The sequence below is a fragment of the Chelonoidis abingdonii genome, chromosome 10, assembly GCF_003597395.2.
Source record: "Chelonoidis abingdonii isolate Lonesome George chromosome 10, CheloAbing_2.0, whole genome shotgun sequence".
NCBI lineage: Eukaryota > Metazoa > Chordata > Testudines > Testudinidae > Chelonoidis > Chelonoidis abingdonii.
Window position 1 is genome coordinate 47,074,872 of NC_133778.1, and position 24,402 is coordinate 47,099,273.

Sequence of the window (24,402 nt, forward strand, 5' to 3'; positions counted from 1 at the left end):
CCTGGGCTGCAGAGCACGTCTTGTCTCCGCTTTCCTCGGGGCTCCTTCCCCCTCTGCCACTGAGCAGAGAGGACAGTGGACCCAGAGCTCGCACAGCCGCCCCGTTCCCCGAGAAGTTGTGTGGCAACCAGGTCGTGTTTCTATGCAGTCAAAGTGCCGCCTTCGGGTGGAAAGGGGCTGGAGCTGGAGCTGATGCCACCGAGAACCCCCTAGAACACACGGAGCTCACCGAAAGATGGCATTTGGAGCACAGGCTGCACACACGGCCCACAATAACCTGCCATTTGGAACCATTAGTGTTGTTTAAAGTCCCTTTTTCTTAATATAAAAACAGGAAAAAATACTGTCATTTGTGGTAGACAAAATAATGCTCAGCACAGAGCTGCCTAGCGGCGACTAGTGGTACAGTCAACAGCCTGTGGGTGATGCTGTGGCTGGGTCTCTATATATTACTTTCGATTTTTCTCTGCATTTCCTTAAACTTTTCTTTTAACCCTTCCTCAACATTTAAGCCACTGGGACAGAAACGTGTCGCTATTAACGGTGACTAAAGAAAGCACGTTTTCAGCCGGCTTTGCACACCTGCAGCACTGAGCAATGAGATGCAGCTACCTGCAACAAGCAGGAAAGGATTTTCGGCACCGTCCCAGGGCTAGAAAGATGCTCGTTGTCGCTGAGATGAAAGGGAGGAGAGTTATGTTTACGTTTTCTCTTCAGGGTGCAGCCCCTCCGATCTCCACGGAGGGAACCACCCCGGCGCGGAGCTCACACAGCCCACACTCCTCATAAAAACACCAGAGGATACAAAGCTACTTAGTCCCCAACTCCCATCGCTACTAGAAAATGGGCGAAGAGAGTGAAGGGAAGCCTAACCCAGCACACAATGCAGGCTCAGAAATGCATCTGGCGTCCTGCTCCAAACCTCCAGCCAATGCTAACGAACTCAGCCTTTAAAGCGAGCGGCACCTCCTGGGCTCGCATTTCCAATAACCTCACCTCAGGGGACACTATGTCAAACCATTGCTATAGCCACAGATTCTGTCCCATAAGCGCTCAGCCCCTACTCCGCACACAAACGTAAGACAAGGCTGCGTTTCGCAAAATGCTTTTTACATGTAGAGAATTGTTTAGGTATAAACCTCTCAACTCCGTGGAGACTTCAACCCTCTCTCCCTTTTCCTAGTGCAGACCTCAAGTCAATACATTGGTCAGGCGATCGGAAAGGAGAAAGCATTCCACTCCCGCTTCTCCTCTGCCCCCCATCCCACCCCCGCTCCTCCCGGGAAAGCAGAAATGCAAACCTGGAACAACACAACACTGTAGGACAGGAAAACAATGGAATCACCGCATGTTTTTAATCTAGCACTCGAAACCCATGAAAAGCTTATAAAGTGAGCTGCCACTAGTATCCAGGGGATTTGTTCCCCCTAGTCGATATAGAGCATTTCAACTGCATCTTTGTAAAACGTAAACTGCTTTCAAACACCACGTTATCGTTTTGCCAGGTTTATTTTACTTGTTATACACAGACAATACAAACGGGCAAAAACAAAACACCTCAATGGAGCTTGCACTTGTATAAATCATTCAGTTCCACACACATAACAGAACAAATATAAAAATCACAACATTAGATTTACAGAGGAGCCAAAAATATACACACGTTTATGACCCTGAATTTCTATTAGGAAAATTTTCCCCGTCGGCTGGAATCTTGGCTGACTATTTTGCCTGATGCATATTTCACTTGATTTTTTTTCCTTATAAAAAAGCTTTAATTGTATAGATTTACTACTCAGAATTCAAAGACTTACTATTCTACTTCCACGGGGGAGAGCTTGGGGGTTATTAATGCTCCTTCTCAAACGTAATGAGACGTAGAGGATGATAGATCACTCTTACTCGCAGTACTTACTGTATCCCCCAGAAAGTTGAATTCAGTTATCTACTTTATGAAAAAGTCAATTCCAAAACTAAATGCAGTAAAATATACAACTCACAACTCATCTTCACTGGACTACACTATGATTACCAACAATTCAGTCGTCTATATCGTTTGTAGGTTATTCATTACAACGATTTACAGAAATATAAATAAAGGGGGAGAAACTGCAAAGAAATGTGAGAACTGTTTGTCAGCATATTTGGCACCTGCACAGGCCAGTAATGGACTTGGCACTTGGAGGGGTGGGAGGAACAAATAGGGCAAAATAATGTTGCTGTCGAGCTACTCCTCTTTAAGAAAAAAAAAAATTACAGATGCAGTTACTTCGCTGTTTGAAGGCGTCCCGCTACTTAATCGACTTCCCCACTAGATAGATTTCTGTTCTTTTGAGGGGCAAGCACAGATACTCCTTCGCTGTGTCAGCCCAGGGCACAGAGTAATTTATTCCATGCGAGGGATTGCAAGGAAGTGTGAAACCCATTATTCAGTGCTATTTCTATGGGACATTTTGTGTTTCCAGAGGTATTTAGAACAGAGAGTGAACTTTGGGGGTTGGGAAGAGAGAAATCGAGAAAGTTAAACATGATCTTCCCATTGCGAAGTTTTGGGACTTCACAATGGGAACAGAAAGTATAGGCATTCGTTACAATAAATTAAACGCTATGTACAGGCGTTTCACAGGCTTTGTTCCACTAAAATTACTAACATCCCCAACTATCCATCCATGGAAAAGGAAGGAAGCGCTGTATGGTTCTGAGAGTCAATCATCCTGCTCATCAATGGGGTTAGGAGAATTAGAAGGAGATTCAACGGCAGATTTGCTGCTTTCCTATATCAGCGCCAGCACCGGGTGCCAAAGACTGTCAAGCTCTCCTAAAGGGGTTGTAGGGTTTCTTTACACTTCAGAAAGGGAAACAGGGAGCGAGGATTACAGCTAAAACTCTTTCACGGGGGAAATAAAAAGATACAGCTCAAATTGGGATCAGTGCTCTAACTGCTGAGACGTTGTTGTGCAAAAGGACTGTTGTGTTCACTTGAGATCGTGGCGGTGTGAGACCGACTACAGAGCGAAGCACGGGGACGGGGCAGAGTCTAGCTGTGGGAGTAGAAGCCATAGTAGCCGATGTCCTTGGCGCAGTTCTTTTCACAGTCCCTTTGGGTCAGCACTTCGCTCTTGAGGGGAGAGGAGCTCTCCGACACCGGGGTGTCAGAGGGCGAGATCCGCCTCCTTTTGGCCTGCTCGTAAATCCCAGAATCGGTGGAATCGATGGATTTAATGGACGAGGGGGTCTCGATCCAGCTGGAGTCAGACAAGTCTTTGGGCTTGGAGTCCTCGGCGCCAGGCAAGGGGGATCTCTCGGTGACCAGGCTATCCGCCTCCTCCCCTAGGTAAGGGTTGCTGGTGGCCATCCGGGCAGCGGCTGCACTGTTGGGCCAGCAGGAGAGCATGGAGCTGGATTTGCTGCAGTACTGCGGGGGGCTGCGCGCCCCCCATCCCGAAGGGTCAGTGTAGTAGCCCAGCGGCCGCCCAGTGCAACCAGCCGCCTGCAGGGGCAGCGCCTTGACCCCGGCTGCTGCATAGGACAGCAGGGTGGCGGCATTGCCAGCAAAGTCAGTGGCCGTGTCGTAAGCGGAGGCGGCGAAATCTAAGCGGTTGTTGGCTGGGGTGACAAACCAGCGCTGCGGAGACGGGGCCCCGGGGTCCTCGGCTTGCTGTGGAGAGAGCAGCCCGTTGGTGTGGGGCACGCTGCGGTCGCTGCCTGGTCCCGGGCCAGCGCCAGCGCCAGCGCCGGGGTGGAAGCGGGACTTGGCGTAGTTACTCACGAACTGGTCCTGCAGGAAGGAGCCCGCCATGGCGTAGCGGGCCCCGGGCACGATCTGCGAGCGGGGAGAGTCATTGGGGGAAGGCGTGAGCCGGTCCATGTCGCAGCCCGTGTAGATCCTGCCAAAGAGAAGGGCAGAGTTCTGGGTGTCCTGAGCCAGAGCAGGGCCCAGGCAGGCACCCTGCATGGATATCTCTGGGTCCGCTGGAGCCAAAGGGAGTTTTGTCATTGACTTCAGTGGGGCCAGGATTTCACCCAGTGCCCTCCCTAGCAAGAGAACCCAGTTTCAGAACTGCTCGGCAAGCAGTGACCGGAGTGGAGAAAGTGCCGTTCGGACTTCATAGAAATACCCCGAAAATGCATTACCCAGAAACACAATAATTTAGCACAGGTGCAGAAGCGGGACCATTCAGTGATTTAAAGAAACCAGTTGACGTGACAACCTGAAACGTACCAGGCAGATATCCCTACAGTTCTGGTTCATCTTTATATTTAATACTGCGGAGGCTATTTGAGGCCAGAAAGATTTTTAAAAAATCAGATTATTTTACACACACCATCCGCAAAGTGTATCTAACGTTTTACTTTTTTTTTTAATAGGCAAGTACAAACTGAAAACGAGTTTTCTCTGTATAGATTTAGTAAGGGCGTAATTTAAAGGCTGAAGTTTCTTGTTTGTAATTATTTAAAATCCACAAGTCAGCTAACGTCCTACCATCTTTCATTGGTACTTTGGGAAATCTTGTATTGTGGAAAACTGACCAATCCCACAATATGTGCAACAGGTAACCTGGTCCGTTTGTAGCAAACAGAGTGAATGGCAGACTGAAAATTATCTCTGCGGTTTGACACTTACTGTTCAGAGTCACAAACCAACTATCCAGATTTTATTGAATTTAAATTTAACTAATCTTCAAACACCTACTGAAGGAATTTTAAAAGCAGATGCGCTCATTTTTTTCCAATATAGCCTATATATAATCCTTCAATCTTTGACTGCAATTTGTGTTTATAAAACCGTTAATGGATGAATAGTTAGTGTGTACGTTTCATTCAGGCTAAAACAGTGCTTTAATTAACCCTCCACGCCTCCTGAAATTACTTATCCAGAACACAGTTGGCCCTTAAACAAATACGATGTGCTAGACAGCATTTAAGCTCTTTTTAAAGCGACATGCATGTCTTTATAATGTAAAAGAAGAGAAAGCAGAGACATTCTGTGGTTGGAGAAGTCCAGAAGGTTTTTTTCATCGATAATCTACCCTATATTTAGAAAAGTCTTATTTAAGTTACGAAAACCACGCAGTCTCTGCACAGCACCAATGACCTATTTTGTATGCTCAAATACTCAGGCTACTTCTCCTTTGCGGGTCTTACCAAAATCTCCAGACCCCCTGTGTTTTTCCTCTGGTCACTTGTTGCACATTCCATTTCATTTTGGGGAAGGGAAGTGAACCAGCGACAATTATATTTTCCAAACAAGAATAAATGTGTGTAAGATTTAACAGTCAGATACTTTAAATTTAAGCAGAGTGGTCACACTAGGAGCTTGATCCCAGTTTTAGGCCCTGATTTAGAAAGCATTTAAGCACGTGCCTAGCTTTAAGTGTGTGCTTAAATCCCATTATCAATGGGGTTTAACTGATTTGCTAAATATGGATAGATTTACCCAACTGCTTAAAATTAAGAACATACTTCAGTGCTTTATTCAACGTGGGCCTTACTTCGTGGCAAATCTCCTACTGACTTCAATGGGATCCGGAGAAGGCTTTATCTGGCTGGCCTTTTCCATTTCCTTAAAACACATATAGGCTTCTCTTACTCAGAAGGAAAAAAGAAAAATGTTCCCCTTAAACACAGAGCCCGATCCTGGCAGGTGGTCAGCCCACTCTGTTCCCATTGAATAAGAGCTCAGGCAAAAATTAGGAGAGCAAAAACCCGTGCGCTTTCCCATGATGTTTGAGTTCCCCACCTCCCATCAGGTCTCCCGGCAGCATTGGGTTAGGAGCTTTTCTCACTTATTCTCTAGCTGATTCCCCCTTCTAGACTCCAGTGCTAGAGCAGTTTGTTGATTCTATTGCTTTATAGTCACAGCAATGGGAGATGGGTGTGGGATATCATTAGTCTCATTTTTGTTTTTGCTCTATCTCCACTGTGTTGGGGGGTAAGGGAAGCAGAAGTACTCAGAAATAGCACCTTGGCTTGGGTACTGTTAGCTATTCTACCTATTACAAACCTTCCTTACAGGGGCCATTGAGCAGTGTACATCGTGGCGCTAAGATTTTGGGCTGCTCCACTGAATGCGGGAAAAGGAGCATGGGGCAAACTTCTAAAGTCAGGTTTGAAGTCCGTATCGCAAACATCCCATCGGTCAGAGGTTAGACCAGCAATGTATGGCCATGGTCTTAGATAAAAGCATAATGATCTCTGTGTATATTTGCCTTCCACGAAGACATTTCCCGATAGATAGATAGATAGGAATAGCAAAAACGCTCAAATGAAAACCAGAGCGAGGAACAGAAGACATTTCCTTTAAAACTCTCTGTCTAGTGTCCAGGATGATTTAAAGAATCATTTATACTCAGTAGTTTAACTCTCATTCAAGAGGTCCTAAATTCATAGCCTACATACACAGCTTGAATAAACGGGAACTTGAAAATGGGTACAAAGTCATATGCCAGAAAGAACATCACAACTGCCAAAGTCACACGCAGCCTCAGATGCAGGCAGAGGGGGTGAGAAGAGCATCTGTCCCCAAACTGCGCAAGGTTGTATTGAATGGGCTAGCCAGCCTCTTCCAGCTAGCTCTTCGGCACAGAAGATTTGCCTCTTACTAACACAGGCGTACAAATTAATGCGAAAACCAAGAGTTTTCCATGAAAAACAAGGGAGACAACTGAATTTCATTTCTATTCAGTCACCCGAAATCCAGTCCCAAGTTCAGGAGCCTGCATTCACTTTCTCTTCTCTGGGAGAACTTTTTTTTTTAAGCTTAATACTTAATATTTCAATGTTCAAATAATTAGAGAGATTTTTAATCCAACCCCCAATACTAAACCAAATAGAGTCTCTACCGGCCTATGTGGGCGCACCAGATAAGATGGATAATAAAAATACAATTTACTTACGTGTCATAATTGTCTCGAAAGCCTTTTGCAAAAGGGTTGTGATCTATTTTCAATTGTGTAATCTGGGAAGGAAAATAGAGGATCAATGAGTATTTTCTCGTACTTATACATAATGAAACCATGACAATGGGCAACACACAGGAGGCACATTTTTAAAGCAGGGCTGTTTGATCTTTTTTTCATTAGTTGCTCAAATTGCCGCTCTTCAAAACATAAAAATTAAGCTTAGCGTATTTATAAAGGTTTTAATTAGAGGAAAATTGATGGGTCTTACAATTACTGATCAAAATGTGAAATAATTTTGACAGTCTATTCTGAAAAGTAATTATTCACAATTAGTTTAAATTTAGGATAAGAAATTAATATTTCAAGGGTTTTTACATAACATTTTAAGAGATTATTGTATCTGTGCTTGGTTATTAATCGAAAACAGAATACACCGACTTTTAATGCATGCCATTTAAAGTGAGAGCAAAAAATGTCTATACGTTAACAGGATTTTATTCTGATTAAAATGTACCATCACCCCCAACACAGTCAGCAGCATCAGTGGCTCTTTGCAGTCTTGCTTAAAAATCACCTCAGATTTAATGTGTGCTTTTCAATGGGAACGTAACAGGCATTGACAAATATTATACTCTAGTTTTAATATAATAAATGCCAACCGGGTTTCCGCTTGGCCTCCTGAGAAGATGTTCACTGTGGAAACTGATGGTTATTGCTCCCCTATGAAATATTCACTCTGTAGACCCCATGCCGGAGTTGCGTGTGCTCCTGAGACTAACTAGGGCAAATGCAAAGATACAGAAATCTGATCCACACATTTGCTCGTGTTGCGGATTTGGGGCTCACAATTCTTGACGGTTTCAGCAGAAGGTACAGAATTGCAACTCCAAATATATTATACATCTAGGTCCAGCCCGCACGGATCCTGCCGGGGGAATACAAAGGTGCCGGCTGGATTCAATCACCCCTTTGCCGCAGACACGCGCGCGCCAGCACTCTGCACGGCGTGTATCTGCTTCCCTCTTCCCGGGCACCTACGCGGAGCCCCCACGAGCCGGCCTCGGAAGCTCTAAAGCGCTGCTGGCCGGTTGAGGGTGAGGATGGCCGCGAGGGAAATACAGCGCCAAGCTTTTTACATCAGTGTTCTGATAGGCGGTGACGGCTATGAACTGAGTCTCCGGGAAGGTGAAAGTCTGCACTCTGCCCGGCTGGTTAGTATCCTCCGTCCCGTCTTCGTTCACCTCCACCACATGCAAACGGGGCTGGTACTTGTGCAAGGACTGCAAGACCACCATCTGTCAGGCAGAGAAAAGGGAGGGGGACAAAGGGGCAGAAACGCTAAATTGGAGCGAGGAGAGGGAGAAAAAGACGGATATTTACTGGTATTTTTTCTTATTAAAGCTCCTGAATAAAAAGCAGAGCCGAGCTGTCAGAGGATTACACTCAACAAAGAAGGCGAAATGCACCCCTAAGACACCACCTAGTCATCACTCCTTTTCAGCAGGACAGCTACAGATTCACTCCACTTCAGAATGGATCCCCCCCAGCATAATCCAACTCTGATCAAGGTCTGGGTTTTGTTGCTAGGTTGTGCAGCATTTTTTTTTCTTTCTCGGAAGTCCTGTACAATCCAAAGGCGTTAGGAATAGAAACTCGCACGTTTTACCCTAGCAGTATGGTTTACCTAAGAAAACAGGGATCTGATCTAAATTGTCAGGATTTTATTAGAAGCAACAAAGAAAAGCGTGTGTGCGTTTCACTGACCTGCCCGTTGTTGTTTGATGCTCCTTTATTGTTTGTAAGTTTTAATTTCCCAAAAGAGATTTCCTGACGCATCCAGTGGGCTCCTGTGTTGGGGGAATCGGGGTGCATGTACACTCGGTTTCCTAAGGAAACAAATAAACACACCACGATTCTTACACACACACCCCTTCCTGCAACTGTAGCAGCACACACACGGCTCCTGTGAATCGTGTTAAACTTAGCAGCGCTTTACCGGCTAGGCTTCCTTCGTTTTAACTGAGGATTAAAATAGCATTTTCTGAACACCCTTCACTCCCCCCTCCCTCTTTTTATTTTTTTTAAAGCATCATTGGCCCATTCTCGTTTAAGAAGTCGCCTGAGCCAGTCCACAAAGGCTTTAATTAACCATTCTCACCTAAATATGTGTCGGGGAAAGTGTTAATTGGAAGAACTTGCCTTGTACATTGGTGTCCGCCTTGCCGCAAGGAACCCATTTGCCTCCTTGAAATCTCCAGTGGTTGGGATCGGCCAGAATTACATCCACAAAAATATTGTAATGAGCCGTGGGATCGAGACCAGAAATATTAAAACTCAGGAAAGGGAACATGCGCCTGTTAATAGAAAACACACACACAAAACAAGCAGTTTAGTGATAAGTCGAGAACCACAAATAACAGGGGGGAAAACTTAAAAGGGCTGTACGAAAAGGGGATGAGGACAAAGGGAGGAGGGAGCCGCATTAGGGGTCCTCTCTGGAGGGACTGCTGGCCAGGTAGGGACCTGCACCCTATCGCTAGACACCTGTACAAGCACTTCACGAGCCCCCCTAGCAGCTGCCACCCAGGCGCCCCCTGTCACCTACCCCGTTCAGCCCCCCATTTTCACGTTGGACTTTGAGAGTTGCATTGTCAGTCACCCCCAATATTAAGCGCAGCTCGCCCCCCTCAAAAGCCTCCGTAAGGAAGAGTTTGGAGTCCCAACCCCACCACCTAATGTCCAATCGCTCCATGCAGCAGCAGCAGCAGCAGCAAGTGCCTCTTACCTCCCTTGTTTGGTGATGATCATCTCTGTCTGGTGCCGGTGAAATTTCAGCCAGAGTGGCCTGTTGCACAGGTAGACCTGAGCTTTGCCGGGCACCAGCCCAGGCTGGGTGGAGGAGAACTGGTAGAAAGGCGCCCCTTGGTAGGAATGGCCATACTGCTGGGGATAAGGGTAGCCTGCCGTTGGGTAACCTTGTGGAGAAGAGTTGGACAGGAGGCTGTTGTAAGCTCCATTGGTGATCACAGGATGGTGAGCCATGTAGCGGCTTGGACTGGCGATGGAAAAGGCTGGGTGAGCGGGTCCATGCTGGCTGGGGTAAGGGAACATGGTACTAGGAGCAGCAGCAGCGGACGGGGGTTGGCTGGACTGAGAGAGCAGATAGCGATCTGCAGCAGATCCATCGAAACTGTGACGAAGCTCCGAGACCCCGTCCAAGACGGGAGAGAGTTTATTTCTCTGGACGTCCCCTGGTGTGTCCTTGGAGTCAGGAAAATTGTCTGTATCTGACTGATTCGTCATCCCCCTGGTAATTTTTTTCAGAGGTGAACTTCTCTCCAGGTTGTCAGTGGTCGAGATAATGGGATGATCATGCAAGACAAGCTCAGATCCGCCTGCATGTGGGTAACTGCTGCTCACACTGAGAAATTTCTTGGAGAGCATGATAGAGGGAGAAAGACAATGCTCCAGCTGCATAGCTCTAGCACCAATGTAATAACCCTTTAGTCTCGGGTTCTAAAGGGCTCCTCTTAACATAAACTAGACATCCTGGGACCCTCACGAGGCAGAAAGCACTTCTCCCACCAAATGCTTCCCCAACGTTTGATTTACTTTTTTTTTTCCCTGGGAGAAGAGATTGGCCAATTGACACTATGCAGCAATAAGGAAAGACTCACTTTTGATCTTGCTGCTTGTGGAGCGGATGAAACGGCTCCTGCCATTGGTTAACCGCTGACAGTAATTTAATTAGATAGACATTAATTAGGATAATCACCTGGCTCCTGGTCGCGACGATCGTGGCAAATTGAAGGAGATGATTTTATTGTGGGATAGAAGGGAAGGGGGGGACACTGTGTTTGCTATGAATGCTCATTACCGTGTGACCTTTCGAGCTTTGTGACTACGGATGGAAAAAAAAATCGAAGACCTGCGATTTCCTAATTTTTTTCACCCTTTTTGTGAAGAAGGAAAGAGATAAGATGCTGGAGACTTTTGGGTTCAGAATGAGCCCAGGTGTCAGCATTCACTCTGAGTGTAACGATTTCAACATGCAAAACATACAAACCACAAACTGGAGGCCCTCTCACCCTAGAAGTTCAAGAATTTAGCTTCCCAGCTAATATGAAATGCACAATAACGGGACGCAATCCTTTATAAGACATACTCCCCCATCCTCCAGTGTAACTCCCTCCCCCAAAGGTAAATGCTGCATTGGAAAAATAAAGCACCCATAAAACTCAGTTCAGGCAGCATAGGTACACAGGAACAATGTATCATCTCTTTTGAGTTTTGAAATAATTATAAGCTGTACAGCTGAAGTGCCCTAATGTATTTGCAGTCATGTTTACTGTTTCTCCAGTAAATAAATATTTGATCTGTGTGCTGTTATGCGGGAGATTATCAGAATAGCATGGCACAAGGCATCCATCTCTCCATCTAGCTCCAGCTTCCCTTCCACTTGACGTGTGTTTTCTTTCAGTGATTGAATCACACAGGCAGTGAGTGCTAGGAGGGAGATATCTTTTGTAATAGATTTGTCAGAAGCAGTTAGCTCGATTCATAGAAATAAATTAACGTGTTGCTAGAGCTCCTGTCAGAGAAAAGATTTAGGGCGTGGGGAGGAGGATCCCAAATAATTATTTCATTAAACTAGGGAAGAGCTAGACACCCACGTTGACAGGCGCGATTTTCACAGTGTAACAGGCCCTGCTAGGCAGGGAGTGCTGAAGGTTCCCTGGATAATCCAGGTGGAGCAGTGTGTGCGGGGCATCCTCTCCTGTCTTCCCGGGCATCAGGGAGGCGGAGGCTTCCCCCATTATCCCGAGCTCGTTGCTCCTACCTCTGGGCGCTCCCCGCTTGAGGCAGGCGAGCTTAAAGCCGCTTCAATCCTCTGGTGGCAGAGCGGGTCTCTCCTGCCAGCCGGCGCTGTGGGGGCTCACAAGCAGAGGCAAGGAGGGAATGAGGGAGGTTGTTGGACGGCATCAGCCCAGCAAGCCCAAATGTTTGCAGCTCAGGGGCTGCCTGCCGCAGGCCTAGCAGCAATGCTTGGGCGAGGGGCTTTGGTTCTCCCCCACCACGCCCCTCAGAACAGAACAGAACAGGCTCTGTTCTGTCTGGATCCAAAGCCCCTCACAGCTGAGCAAGGACAAGACCAGCCACTCTCTAAGATCCAGGAACAAGCTTCTTCCCCCAGGGAGAACAGGCAGGATGACCAGATAGCAAGCGTGAAATACCAGGACACTTTTTTTGGAGGTAGGGGGTATAGTTGCATATATAACACAAAGTCTCTAATATCAGGGTGGTCCCAATACTGTTGGGACATCTGGTCACCTTAGGAGAGGGACAAAGAGGGGCAAAGAGATCCCTTTTTGCCCCAGGCCAGCAAGCCTTGGTCTTCTGGATAGGCACACTGAGCCAGTAACCATATATGCTCCCTCTGCCTTCTGGCTGTTGCTGCTTCTGGGGGTTCAGAGGCCTCACTTTCACCTGCAGGGGAAAGTTTGTGAGGTGACAAGCTGTGGCTGTGCCTGTAGGTTGCTCATAGCAGAATCCTCCCCCATTAACACATGTTTTCATGTCTCTTTTGGGCTGGTGGCTAGTACCTTGTAACCTCACCTCCAGGAACAACTGTGTTACACCTAATCTGACTCCTGTCCCCATGCACAACTTCTAGCTCAAGGTAACCAGTCCACTAAGCTTAACATTGCTAGTGGGAGCTCAAACTGCTGATGTAGTGAGCACTTGGTTTGTCAGCTGACACCAGGATTCTGAGTGCAGTTTTCCATGGAGTAGTATTTCAGACTAGATTGCAGGTTTGCATCATGGAGCATTGCTCTCATCCATCTGAAACTGGAATTAAACTTAGATGAAGACTGGAACCAACAGGGCCTTCTTGGAATCGTTGTTTAAACATTTCTGCTTCAAATATTAAAGCAACATGGCATCCTCTTCACCTTTGTTACATTAGACAAAGTGTTGGGGAATAGTTTTTGCACCTGGACCACAAGGAAGTGGTACATTTAACCAGAAAAGCAAGTTGGTCTCATATTTCTTTCTCAGGACCTTTAATTCCAATTTATAAAAGTATTTGAAGTAGCAAATCTGTTTTTACTTTATAAAGTACCAAGTGAAACTTTAAATCAAGACTGGATGTTTTTCTGAAATATGCTCTACGAATTATTTGATGAAAGTTCTATACCTGTGGAGGAGTTCAGAGCAGATGATTGCAGTGGTCCCTTCTGGCTTTGGACTCTATGAATTTAACTATTATTCTTATAATTCCCTTTAAAAGGACAGACTTGAAAATCGTATTTTTATTTGGAAGTACACATTGTTACGATTAACCCTTAATTTATTAGAATGGAGAAGTTACAAAAAGTTGGTTTTCTCTGTGCATTTAATAGTTTTGTTTATCATCACCATCACGCATTTTGTCTCATACTAGCATTATAACATAGGACACGTGATTGCTGTTTTCCAGGCCTTGCTCTGTTGGTGAAGCTCACTGCCAGCTCTTTCCCCAGGCTCCACAGGAGTGTATTTAGCAGTAACATCAGAAACAAAGCTGAAATTAGGGCCACCAGGCAAGCTTAGGCAGAAAAAGACAAGGGGAAAAAAAATGGGACTGTGCAAATTTAAGTCTGTTGCCATCAGGCCCACCAAAAGGACTCTTCTAAACAGATGGGATCCAGAAAACAACTATTCTAAATAATTTTTTAAAAATTCAATACTATTTTAAAAAGTGCTTTTTATTAAACTGATTTTTTATCAATTTGAAAAACAAGTTGATATTTCTCCAAACTTTCCAAAATCTGAACTAAACCCTATATTAATATGCAAACCATAAAACTTTAGGAAACTAGGGGGTGGGGGTGGGGAGAGAAGAGGGAAGTAGTTAGTGACAATGTATATACAATGATGGTCCCTGTGTATCAAGACTCTTTAATGTTACAGAACGGGAGCCAATAGCTACATTACTTGGTAGACAGATGCAAATATAGCATTCAGTAATGCGTTTCAATTTTTGGTTCCATAACTTGAGTATAAGATTGTGGGCAGAGGCATCTGAGGTAGCCTATTGTGCACTAGTTTAGGATTATTTTAATAAAAAACGTGTTTTAGAGGGAAACTACCATACATCATCTCTTTAAGGAAATGCTTCTAATGAAGTTTTTCATGAATGCGAGTCATGCACACTACTGCATTACCCATATTTCGTTGGTTTAGTGCATGCCATGCATCCTCATTTTCAGCAAAATACAGATATAATTCTGTGAGAAGCAGTATTTCATGCCAAGCAGCTGTAGTGTCTGGTGCTTGTTTCACTAGCACCATCCGCTCCAGTGTGAAATTGATGGTTTGGCTGGAAGATCTGGAGATGGGGTAAAACTGGGGGAATGGTTGTACTATTTAGCACATTAAAATTTAATTTATGCAGCAAGGTACATTTTACATGGCAACTTACTGCACTTAATTTTGTTGCAAACTGGTAATCATGCAGAAATGTTAATATATTTTTAAAAAAAAATTCTTAACCTGCGTAGTTCCTAAACTAGGATAATCGGAATATATGCGCTGGCAGGTGCAGACGAACTGTCTTAGAGGAAGCGTTTGTGGGTGTTAGGTTGTGGGTGTTGCAGAAGGCATCAAACTATCCATCCAGCTCAGCCCCTAATGAAGCTGTGCTCCGCTGGGTCTTAAGAAACCCAGACGGTAACTGCCTAGAAACCTTCCCCTGCCCTTTCCAAGATAGTACTTTGGTCCCTTCTGGACCTTATGTCATCGCATGCACCACCTCCTCCAAACAGCCACACAGTCCCTTTCCAGTGGAGCTCCTAAAATGCAGGGCAAAGTAAAGAACTAGAAATTGGCTTTTGGGGAGTTGTAAAAGGAAAATTGTACAGTCAAGCTGCATTATACTCAAGAAGCCGGTTACAGAGCAGGATGCTATGGTACAAGCACAGGCTACAGCAGACATGCTTCCTCCTCATCATGTCTATTCCCCTTCATCTATGCTCATCTCCATTGTAAGACATACCCTCATTCCCCAGATACCCTCCCAACTTCACATGGGCTATGCAACCCCTTCAAAAATTTATTCTCAGGTCAATTGCTATCAGCTATCCAGGAAAGAACTTGCTTGAGTTAGGGTGATTGGAGATATGCTGAGCATCAGTGTATCAACATATGTCATTTTCATAGGCATTTGCATTGGATGGAGTTGTGTTGCATTATAAAAACAAACCTGTATGGCAATAATGTTTTTTTACTCATCACTATTTATGAAAAAAAGTATGTTTTTCTAGAATGCCTCAGTGATTAACGGCAGTCATATTTCATTTGTGAAGTTTTGCTAGTTCATCGATGTTTCACTTAATATGCACTAAAAATGCAAAGGAAACCAGATCTGCATGAGTTTTCTACAATGTTGTCCATTCCATATATTGACAAAAAACCTTAAACAAACCAGATAGAGTGTAAATGTATTTTTATTATGTAGCAACAATCAAAATATATATGTACTACTGATTTTCCCCCAAATATTAAATGAAAACTTAATACAATTTGCCCACTCTGTGTTCTTGAACTGCTTTGGAATCTGCAAAGACCCTGACAAAGAAACAGAAGTAATTGCACAACAGAGACTGAAAGGTGTTATAGTGCTGCTCTTAGATGGCAAATGATGCCAGATGTCTTCTATTTAACTAAATATACTTTCCACAGTCTCTGGTTTCCGAGTGTTAGAAACAACAGAAGAATATACACAGAAAGCACCACAGTAACAGTAAATTCATTATTTAAATACAACTGTATCCAACATTGCTGCTAAACACTGGACAATATTCGAGGTCATCAGCACATCCACATGTTCTTCTAAATGACGTTTGGGATCCTGAAAAATAAAGTAGGCTATTAGAGGAATTACTAAAAAATGAACACTTCAGAGATGACAGATTTCAACTATTTGAGAACAAAGCAAATTAATGGACACTGACAGCCTATTAAATCCCTCAAGGTTTCCTTCCTTCAAGATACTGCATGTAACTTTGATTCTAAATTTCTAAGACTCTGTAGCTCTTCATATCATTCAAAGATGTTATATGTAGGTTAATAAGAAAATTGGTCTCTTCAGATTCTGGATGGATACAGTGACAGCAAATGTTTTTAAGCAATTCCACACATGGGGTGAAATCCCAGCTCTAATGAACTCAATGACAAAACTCCTTGATTTCAATGGGGCCAGGATTTCACTCACAGTATCTTAATTGACTCAGACTTTAGAAACTAGGTCAATAAAAACTATACTGTAGACAAACACTATTTTAGAATAAACTGCAAAACCTATACATGGTAGGGGAGGAGAGAGAGCGCATGTGTGTGTTCTGGCGGCATGCAGCAGGGTTCGGGGCAGGGCATATAAACCCTGGTAGAAATGGGTGGGGCACTGCCGTCATGTCCCCCCACCCCCATACCTTTGGGTATTATTCTGTAAACTCAGCTATAGCTAAACAGAATATGCTAGGTATGCAATTTGAGTCATGGCTCTAACGTTCTTGTTTTTGTAAGGTTAAGACAGACCTTACAATTTACTTTTGTGGTTATCCTCGTTCCCCGTATTAAAAAGAAAAACCTCAGGGAAGTCTGTAAAAGTTAAGATAGAGTACAACAACTTCTTTTGAAGCTATTTTAGCCTATTATTTAAATAGACATTTCTATCACTCAAATATCCATTTCTGAAACCATTTTTGTGGAGGTATTTCCTCACAGACTTCAACAAGGCCAGGATTTCACCTTAGCAATACAAACATGGTGCTCTGTATTTTCAAAGCTGTATACAATCTTGGGTCCCCAATGCTGCAAAGATTTGTCCATATGCTTAATTTTACGCTTGAGAGTAGTCTCAATGGCTTCAAGAATATTACACAATGTTTACCTCTTGCTGAGTTCCCAGGCTTCAAGGGAACTACTTAGTGTAGGGGTTCTCAAACTGGGGGTCAGGATCACTCCACTCCAAACCCTGCTTTGCATCCAGCATTTATAATGATGTTAAACATATAAAAAAAGTGTTTTAATTCATAAGGGAGGTGGGGGGGGGTCACACTCAGGCTTGCTATGTGAAAAGGGTCACTAGTAAAAAAGTTTGAGAGTCACTGACTTAGTGTATAAAGTTAAGCATATTCTCACGTCTCCGCAGAATTGGAGCCTAAGTCTGTACAGTGCTTTGAAAATATTAAGTACCATATAAGTGCTAAGTATTATTAAATTACCTACATAAAATGGATCCATGTCATGTATTCACACAAGTTTACTCTCAGTAGCAAAGTTAAGCACATACATAAAACTTTGCAGGATTGGGGACTAACTACATTATCCTCATAGTCTACCATAAAGTAGCATATTTCTTTAATCTTTTATGTCATTTGGTTGTACAGAACCCATTATACAGATATTACAACAGTAAAGACAAATTAAAAAAAGAAAACGTGTACACAGTAAAGGATCTATTTAAAATATTTACTGAGCCTATTCCACATACAAAGTAGTTCTGATTGCCACAGCTGTCACAAGTCTAAGCTGCACTTTTTTATAATCCATTTACAAAGTCCTGTAATTCTTTATGATTTCTCCATTCAAACTAATGACCTTTCCAAATAGAGAACAAATATTCACATCAGCAGCTTTGTCTATAGAACTTGGTGTATAATGACAGAGGGGAAAAAAACTGAAGAGAAAACTATTTCACTCAATGATTTTACAAGACACCTTTGACAGTTTCTTTTAGAAAAAAAGTTTGATATGTGAGGAAAAAAACTGACTTTTTTACTCTGTATTAACTTAAAAAAATTCTGCACCTGCTTTTAAGGAATTGTTCAGATTGTAGATTACGCATGGGCTCAGGCTCACAAGAAGAGATATTTACAACTGTTCTAGATCTTTGAAAACAATGGTTCTTCCTAAATATTAATTTTTGATTGTTTCCTGCTACAGATCTGAATGCAACAAAAGTATATGAGTGGAAGAAAATTACAGATAAATTATAACATCAGTTTGTTGGAAGTTGACACAAAAATATTCCATAATCCTCTGAAATACAGTTCATGTTCTTCTACAGCCTGCCATACAAATAAATTCTGCCTCTCCTTTAAGGGAAAATAGTTTGGAGGTTTTATCCATTGTTCCTATTGCTCTCCGAGTCCTATTGAACTCGGAGAACAATGTTTTCTTAACAATTTTAATGTTTTTCCATTTCAACAGATTTCTTTCTTTGGCTTTTAGGCTAAAATAAAACATATCACTAATTTAATATCTGTCAAGTCCTCTGTCAGGAGAGTACATCCTGCCATGACAGAAAGATGGACTTAATTTAATAGATTCCCCTCTGCCACCCCAAATCTCAGTTATGGTCCTAAACTGTTTTTCTTATGAAGCACAAGGTAACACGAAGGTATTTAGTGTAGTTGTGTGTGTATTGGCATCAAGCATCAATGTTTCTGAACAGTGGGTGAACTTAATACCCTTCTACTAGCTCTTCAGTCACAGTGTAATGCACCAGACTGACTTGCCTCTTTAAAAAAATAGCATGTCTTCTCCAAAATGCAATAGTGTATTTAGTTTTTTTGTTTGTTTCTTTTTAAAAGAAGAACCATGCAGAAATTACAGGATATTCCCCAGTGGATTATAACAATTTATCCAGAATATACCTTTAAACTTCATTATAAGAAATGTTGTGGTAGACCCTTGCAACCAAAGGACAATTTTGTAACCACTTTGCAAACTACCCACAGACAGAGGCCTAAATAATATTGTCCATCCTGTGTAAATTCAAGACCTGTAGGGAATTCAGGATAGCCAGACTACAGAACAGAAATCACTTGCAATGCATGTGACTAAAATAATATTAAAATATATTTAAAAAAAAATCAGGCTATTTCACCTCACAATAATTCATTACACCTCACCTGCTTGCCAACATTTTTTATTGCCAGCTGTTCAGGTGTCATCTTATCTTCTTCTTCCACAGCCTGTGAAAAATACAAAAAAGGTCAGTGTTTCAGATTTTGTTTACTTTTTCCTAGAGCCACAAGATTATAAAAATATAATTCCTTCTTAAAAATCAAAAGGACAGCAGCGTTTCAAAAGCATATATTAAATCAAAAGGAAAGGCGCTTCAATTGTTCAGCAAAGGTGGCAAAAGATTAAGGGGAATATTCATGTACAGCTTTATTGTCAGATATTTTAGATTTATTCACCAAACTATATTAAAGAAAAATACACTTAGAATTTATAAAATGTTACAGAGGGGTAGAATTTTGCACCTAATAATCACATCAAACAGCTAGATAAAACAGGTTAAAAATATAATGCTCAAAGTACAGCATTAACCTTGTTGTTTCTAACTAAGGGAAGTTAGATTTTTTACTATGAATTTTTGTATTCTAGTTTAAGTAACTTCTATATATTTCTTTAAAAAGAGGTTTTTTTTGTATGTAAAGCTCCTTGTTTATTGGTGTTTAACGTTAAAATGTCTGATATGGAGGGTTTACATCCTTGATCAACTATTAAATAAAATATTCGAGTGTAATATTTTGGGACTACCAATAAGTTAAAAATAGACTTTTAAAAAAAGGATTTTTAATATATACATTTTCCTAGTAAGCATCTACACAAGTAGAGCAAGTCTCAAGCATTCTTTTATTTAGGAATGTCATAATTACATGTTATGGATAAGTGTGGGCCTGATCATTACGTTGGCATAAAAAGTGAGTGAAGAATCAGGCTGTATATATTTTAAAAAAAGTTCCAAATACATACTATAATGGAAGCATATATTTTTTGAAATCTTTGATCTCGTAGTCTTTGACCGCAGCAATGAAACAAGAAGTCAAATTAAATCAAAAATATTCTGAATTAACGCTCAACTACAGGAACTCAAGACCCATCTGTGACTCAGTAGGGAGAGGGGCGGATTGACCTGGGAGTGTCTGCATGGGGGATGAGAGAGCAGGGAATGACTTTAGGTGAGGGACAGTACCTGAGCCTGTGACTTGAACCAGGAAGAGGGGTGGGGCAAGTCAACACCTTTGCCGGGGAAACTGGACAAAGGGAAAAAGGGAGAGCGCGGCTGCTGGAGGGGTTTTTGGTTTCAGTTTTGGGCTTACTGGGAAGAGGCAGGGAACCCCGAGTCTGGGGTCCAAGATCCTTGCCCCTCAGAGGGACCTGACTGAGGAGTCCTGGTTGTACCTACAAGCCCTGCTTAGGACTGTGTTCCTGTTGTCTAATAAACCTTCTGTTTTACTGGCTGGCTGAGAGTCACGGTGAATTGCAGGAAGTGGGGAGGGGGTGCAGGGCCCTGACTCCCCCACACTCTGTGACACCATCCACTTCAAAGAGTTAAATACAGTCAATGGGACAGATTACACACATCCTTAAAGTATGAACAATGGTTAATCTTTAATTGTAAAAGCAGCAAGGAGTCCTGTGGCACCTTATAGACTAACAGAGGTATTGGAGCATGAGCTTTTGTGGGTGAATGCCCACTTCGTCGGATGTATTCACCCACGAAAGCTCATGCTCCAATATGTCTGTTAGTCTATAAGGTGCCACAGGACTTTTTGCTGCTTTTACAGATCCAGACTAACACAGCTACCCCTCTGAATCTTTAATTGGTTAGCAATCAGGAACTCCATGCTCACAAAGCTTTGGTCTATAATTATAGCCAGTTATACCTTATTTGCCAAATCCACTGAAGTCCCTTAAAAGTTACTCTACTAAATATATAGACTACAAAACATGTACATTCCCATACTGCCCCCAAAAGACAGCGTTAAAATATTAGTGATCACTGAAGCCTCAAAAGTTATTCGCTTTCAATTATTCAGTGTTCTAGTTAGTGTTTATTAAGACATTACCATGAGTGAATGCAAAGAGATCTGTAATCAACTTCTTATCCAATGAAATTTGCTATTGTTAGTTATTTCATAAGAGCAATTTCAACTTTATTGTTGGACCTGAATACCTTGTTATAATTCTTAGCTAACTCCAGCATCTCTTTCACTACTGTTTCATTGAGTTTGCAATGTTCACTATAGTCCTGAAGTGTCAAACCTTCCATCCAACTCTTCTTATGCAAATTTAACAACATCTGCAAAATAAAGTCATACAGTTTAACATCTACATCAGAACATAAATTTCCAGCACTATAAAGGTCCACTTGATACAGAAAGTTAATTTACTACACGTACTTGTAGAGGTGTATATAAATGATTCAATAAGATTACAAATATTCCAAAAGCATTTTTGATCTTGAACAGATAGAATATGATGTGTACACAGGAGCAGCTTCTAGCTGGTGTCTATACTCAACATCACTGGATTCTGCAGTATTCTAGTGCAGCAGACTAGGAATTTTGCAGCAGTTCTTTTAAAATGAAAATCTTAAAATAAAGTATGAAAATTAATAATCATCAGTGCAGTAGCTCGTCTTATTTAATTTTTACAATACAATCTATTTTACACTGTCCCATATTTTCAGTTTGTTGTAGATTTTGTTATTGACAATGCATAACTGCATTATAGAAGTAGTCAGGAGAAAGAAGGCTGTTTTAACAGCTAGGTAGAGGACATATGAAGCTTCTGGCCTCCAGGCACACCTGGGAGGAAGTTTGGTGTTGCGGACTAAGCACATTAGGTATGTATTCTGCACTCAGAATCCCTGTATTGGAGGACAGTAGGCTGTTGTAGTTGAGATGGACTTTACTAGCAACCAAACCAAGTCATGATGATGTCTTTTATAAAACAAATCACCACCAAAAATGATGGGACACATGGACTTTGCATTTTCCCACATCTTAGCATATCTCCATGTAGCTGTCTTCCTAGGTTTCAAGATAACTTGTTGCACCTTAAAAGAGCATTCCGTTTCCACATCTAATAGGCTGCCAAGATCCATGCTGTAAGATTAGGTGAGTTTGGGTCTGGTTTTGATGCAATGCCCAGAAGATCCAGGCATTTAAACTGACATGCCTAAGCAGGTGCTATGATAATTATCTGAGTCTTGTTTTACTTTTCTGAAAACCTGAAGGAGCAGAGGAATTGGGAGGAAAGGCATTCCAATACACAAAGAATGCCTGTATCAGGGATCCACTGCCCATCACAAATCAGTACAGGAGGTATCTGGTGTTCTAAGCAAATAGATCCATTTTGTCCCCACTTCTTCAATATGGGGTTTACTGCTGAAGTCTTGAAGACCCTGTATTTTAACTTTAATGCCTAAATTCATATCTACAAAGGAGCTGCTTTTCCATGCCAGGTGGCCAGGGAAAGACATGATGAGTCATGAATCATTCCCACAGAACCCTCACTTTGGAAGACAGCTAAAGGAAAGAGACTCACCCCTACAACAATTGAGGTTTTTGGCTAGAATGTCTGTCAGGATTTGTACTATTAAGTCCTTAGTGACTAGAAAGCTTTTCATAGTAGTCAAACTACTCTGAAAATTATTGTTTTGTTGTGAAGTCTAGATTAACCAGGCTGCCACAGATCTTAAACTCTGAGATTGTGCAGATGTGCTCCCCAACCAGGCTTGGAATATTTATACCTTTCATTACAAAGGGAGATGGTTTGATAAGTGACAAAAGTGGACATTACAGACAACCATGTGCAGGATTTTGGAATGAGTGGCTACCTTATCAGAGACCTGTGAAGATTAATAATTCTTAGTGCTTTAACTATTTACTTGCTCAGAGAAGTTCAGGTATGCTTCCAGACTGACAGTTTCTAGTATGTAATTGATACTTAGTCAAGGTTGCAGAGATGTCATTCTCAGCCCACCAAGCAAAGTAATTTATGTACAGAAAACCCTTAGATCAAAGATATTTGAACTTTAGGATGTTTGATCATGTTACATGGTTGTATTGTGAAGACTTTTGAATATCCATAAACATGTCACAAAGCTAAAAGGACAATCACCCCTGAAGAATCTAGAATTGCGTTTCTGAAAGTATGCCTTTGCATCAGGATGAAGACAGATTAGACTACCCAAAAGCGAGAGGCCTATTGTGGGAATCTGGTTCTGCTGGACCCGTCATTCAAATACAGGTAAACAAACACACTGAGCCCTTGAAAGTGTGATTCTGCTCTGAAAAGGAATGTTAGGCTCTTAAGTACCTTTGTGGATCTGGGCTAAATCCCAGTTTTAGGCATCACTGCAATCCACAACACTTCCACTAGGACATCACCTAATCCTATAGGCAGCTATACTCACTCAACATCTAATTTTTTGCTGTAAAAGTATCCATGGTGCCTAAATTTTTCTCTCTTGGCATATGCACTGCTCTCTCACTCTAGGTGACTGGATGCCTATCTCCCACCTATGCCCCAGTGCAACCCATGAATGGGGGGAAAGATAGGCAGAGGAAACTCTATCTTGCCCACAGGGTCTGATCCAGTTGGTGTGCTCAGATGCTCCTTCTGGAGCAGGTCCCATCCAAAATCAGAGGCTGCTGGATGAGGTGGTGGTGCCCACTTTATGCCTTTTATCCGGTGGTTAAAACACTCATCCAGGGTGTGCGAAACTCAAGCTCAACTCCCGCATCTGCCTGAAAAGAAGAAAAAACTTGAACAAGAGTCTCCCACCTCTCAGAAGAGTGCTCTAACCAGTGAGCTATGGGATAGTCTGAGATGGGGCTCCTTCACTCTCTCCTGTTGAATTTGTTCCACTTTGGATATATGGAGTAAAGAGAGAGAGAGTGCAACACACACACACACTCGCCTGGTGCTAACAGCACTGACTGGGAGGAGGGAGACTCAGAGTCTAGTCACCCTATTAAAAGATTACTTACTTACACACACTGGAACAGTTTCAACAGGAGAGAGTGAGGTGGCCCCACCTCAGAATATTCCATAGCTCAGTGGTTAGAGCACTCTCAAAAGAGGTGGGAGACTCCTCTGCAAATGCTTCCTTCCTCTCAGGAAGAGGGCGGGGGGGGGGGGGCAGCAAGGGCAATAGAATCCATCTCCCCCATATCCCAGGTGACTGGGCTGAAAGGTATAATGAGGATGTCACCTCTACCTTCTCCTGTTTTTTGTGGAATGATGCAGGTGCCTAACTCATTCTTGCATGAAACTACTTAGGTGCCTAAGCCACCTCCTTCCAGGAGAGGAGTTCCTGTCTGTGGATAGCTAGCAGAAATAGGTGCCTCCCTGCAACCTGGACTTAGGGTATGGCTACACTGGCACTTTACAGCGCTGCGACTTTCACGCTCAGGGGTGTGAAAAAACACCCCCCTGAGCGCTGCAAGATACAGCGCTGTAAAGCCTCAGTGTAATCAGTGCCGCAGCGCTGGGAGCACGGCTCCCAGCACTGCAAGCAATACCTGTAGAGGATGTGGTTTACGTGCAGCGCTGGGAGAGCTCTCTCCCAGCGCTGGCGCTCCGACCACACTCACACTTCAAAGCGCTGCCGCGCCAGCGCTTTGAAATTTCAAGTGTAGCCATACCC

General features: G+C 42.9%; 2 protein-coding genes across 2 annotated transcripts in view; both read right to left on the bottom strand.

The window, feature by feature from the left end:
• Positions 1-1,482: 1,482 nt before the first annotated feature.
• TBR1 (T-box brain transcription factor 1) lies at positions 1,483-10,562 on the bottom strand. Its single transcript, XM_032803573.2, has 6 exons — positions 9,688-10,562; positions 9,102-9,256; positions 8,667-8,788; positions 8,039-8,197; positions 6,897-6,958; positions 1,483-3,887 (listed from the first exon to the last, which is right to left on the bottom strand). The coding sequence occupies exons 1-6, from the start codon at positions 10,377-10,379 to the stop codon at positions 3,038-3,040; spliced, it is 2,040 nt and encodes a 679-aa protein (XP_032659464.1). The 5' UTR covers positions 10,380-10,562; the 3' UTR covers positions 1,483-3,037.
• A 4,811-nt stretch (positions 10,563-15,373) lies between these two features.
• The window catches only part of PSMD14 (proteasome 26S subunit, non-ATPase 14), a 64,560-nt gene continuing 55,531 nt past the window's right edge, over positions 15,374-24,402 (bottom strand). Inside the window, exons 10-12 of the mRNA XM_032803552.2 lie at positions 20,920-21,045; positions 18,863-18,925; positions 15,374-15,795 (exon numbers count right to left, since the gene is read on the bottom strand). Of these exons, the coding sequence (XP_032659443.1) occupies positions 15,697-15,795; positions 18,863-18,925; positions 20,920-21,045 (288 nt within the window). The 3' untranslated portion in view covers positions 15,374-15,696. The remainder of the gene's footprint in view (positions 15,796-18,862; positions 18,926-20,919; positions 21,046-24,402) is intronic.

What these genes read in the sequence shown, in the direction of transcription:
- TBR1 (XM_032803573.2), bottom strand. Translation starts at nt 10,379, where the DNA reads ATGCAGCTGGAGCATTGTCTTTCTCCCTCTATCATGCTCTCCAAGAAA. An exon ending in GGCGGACACCAATGTACAAG is followed by an intron (nt 8,789 to 9,101) that starts GCAAGTTCTTCC and finishes TTGTTTCCTTAG; the next exon opens with GAAACCGAGTGTACATGCAC. An exon ending in TTTCGAGACAATTATGACAC is followed by an intron (nt 3,888 to 6,896) that starts GTAAGTAAATTG and finishes TCTCTTTGGCAG; the next exon opens with GATCTACACGGGCTGCGACA.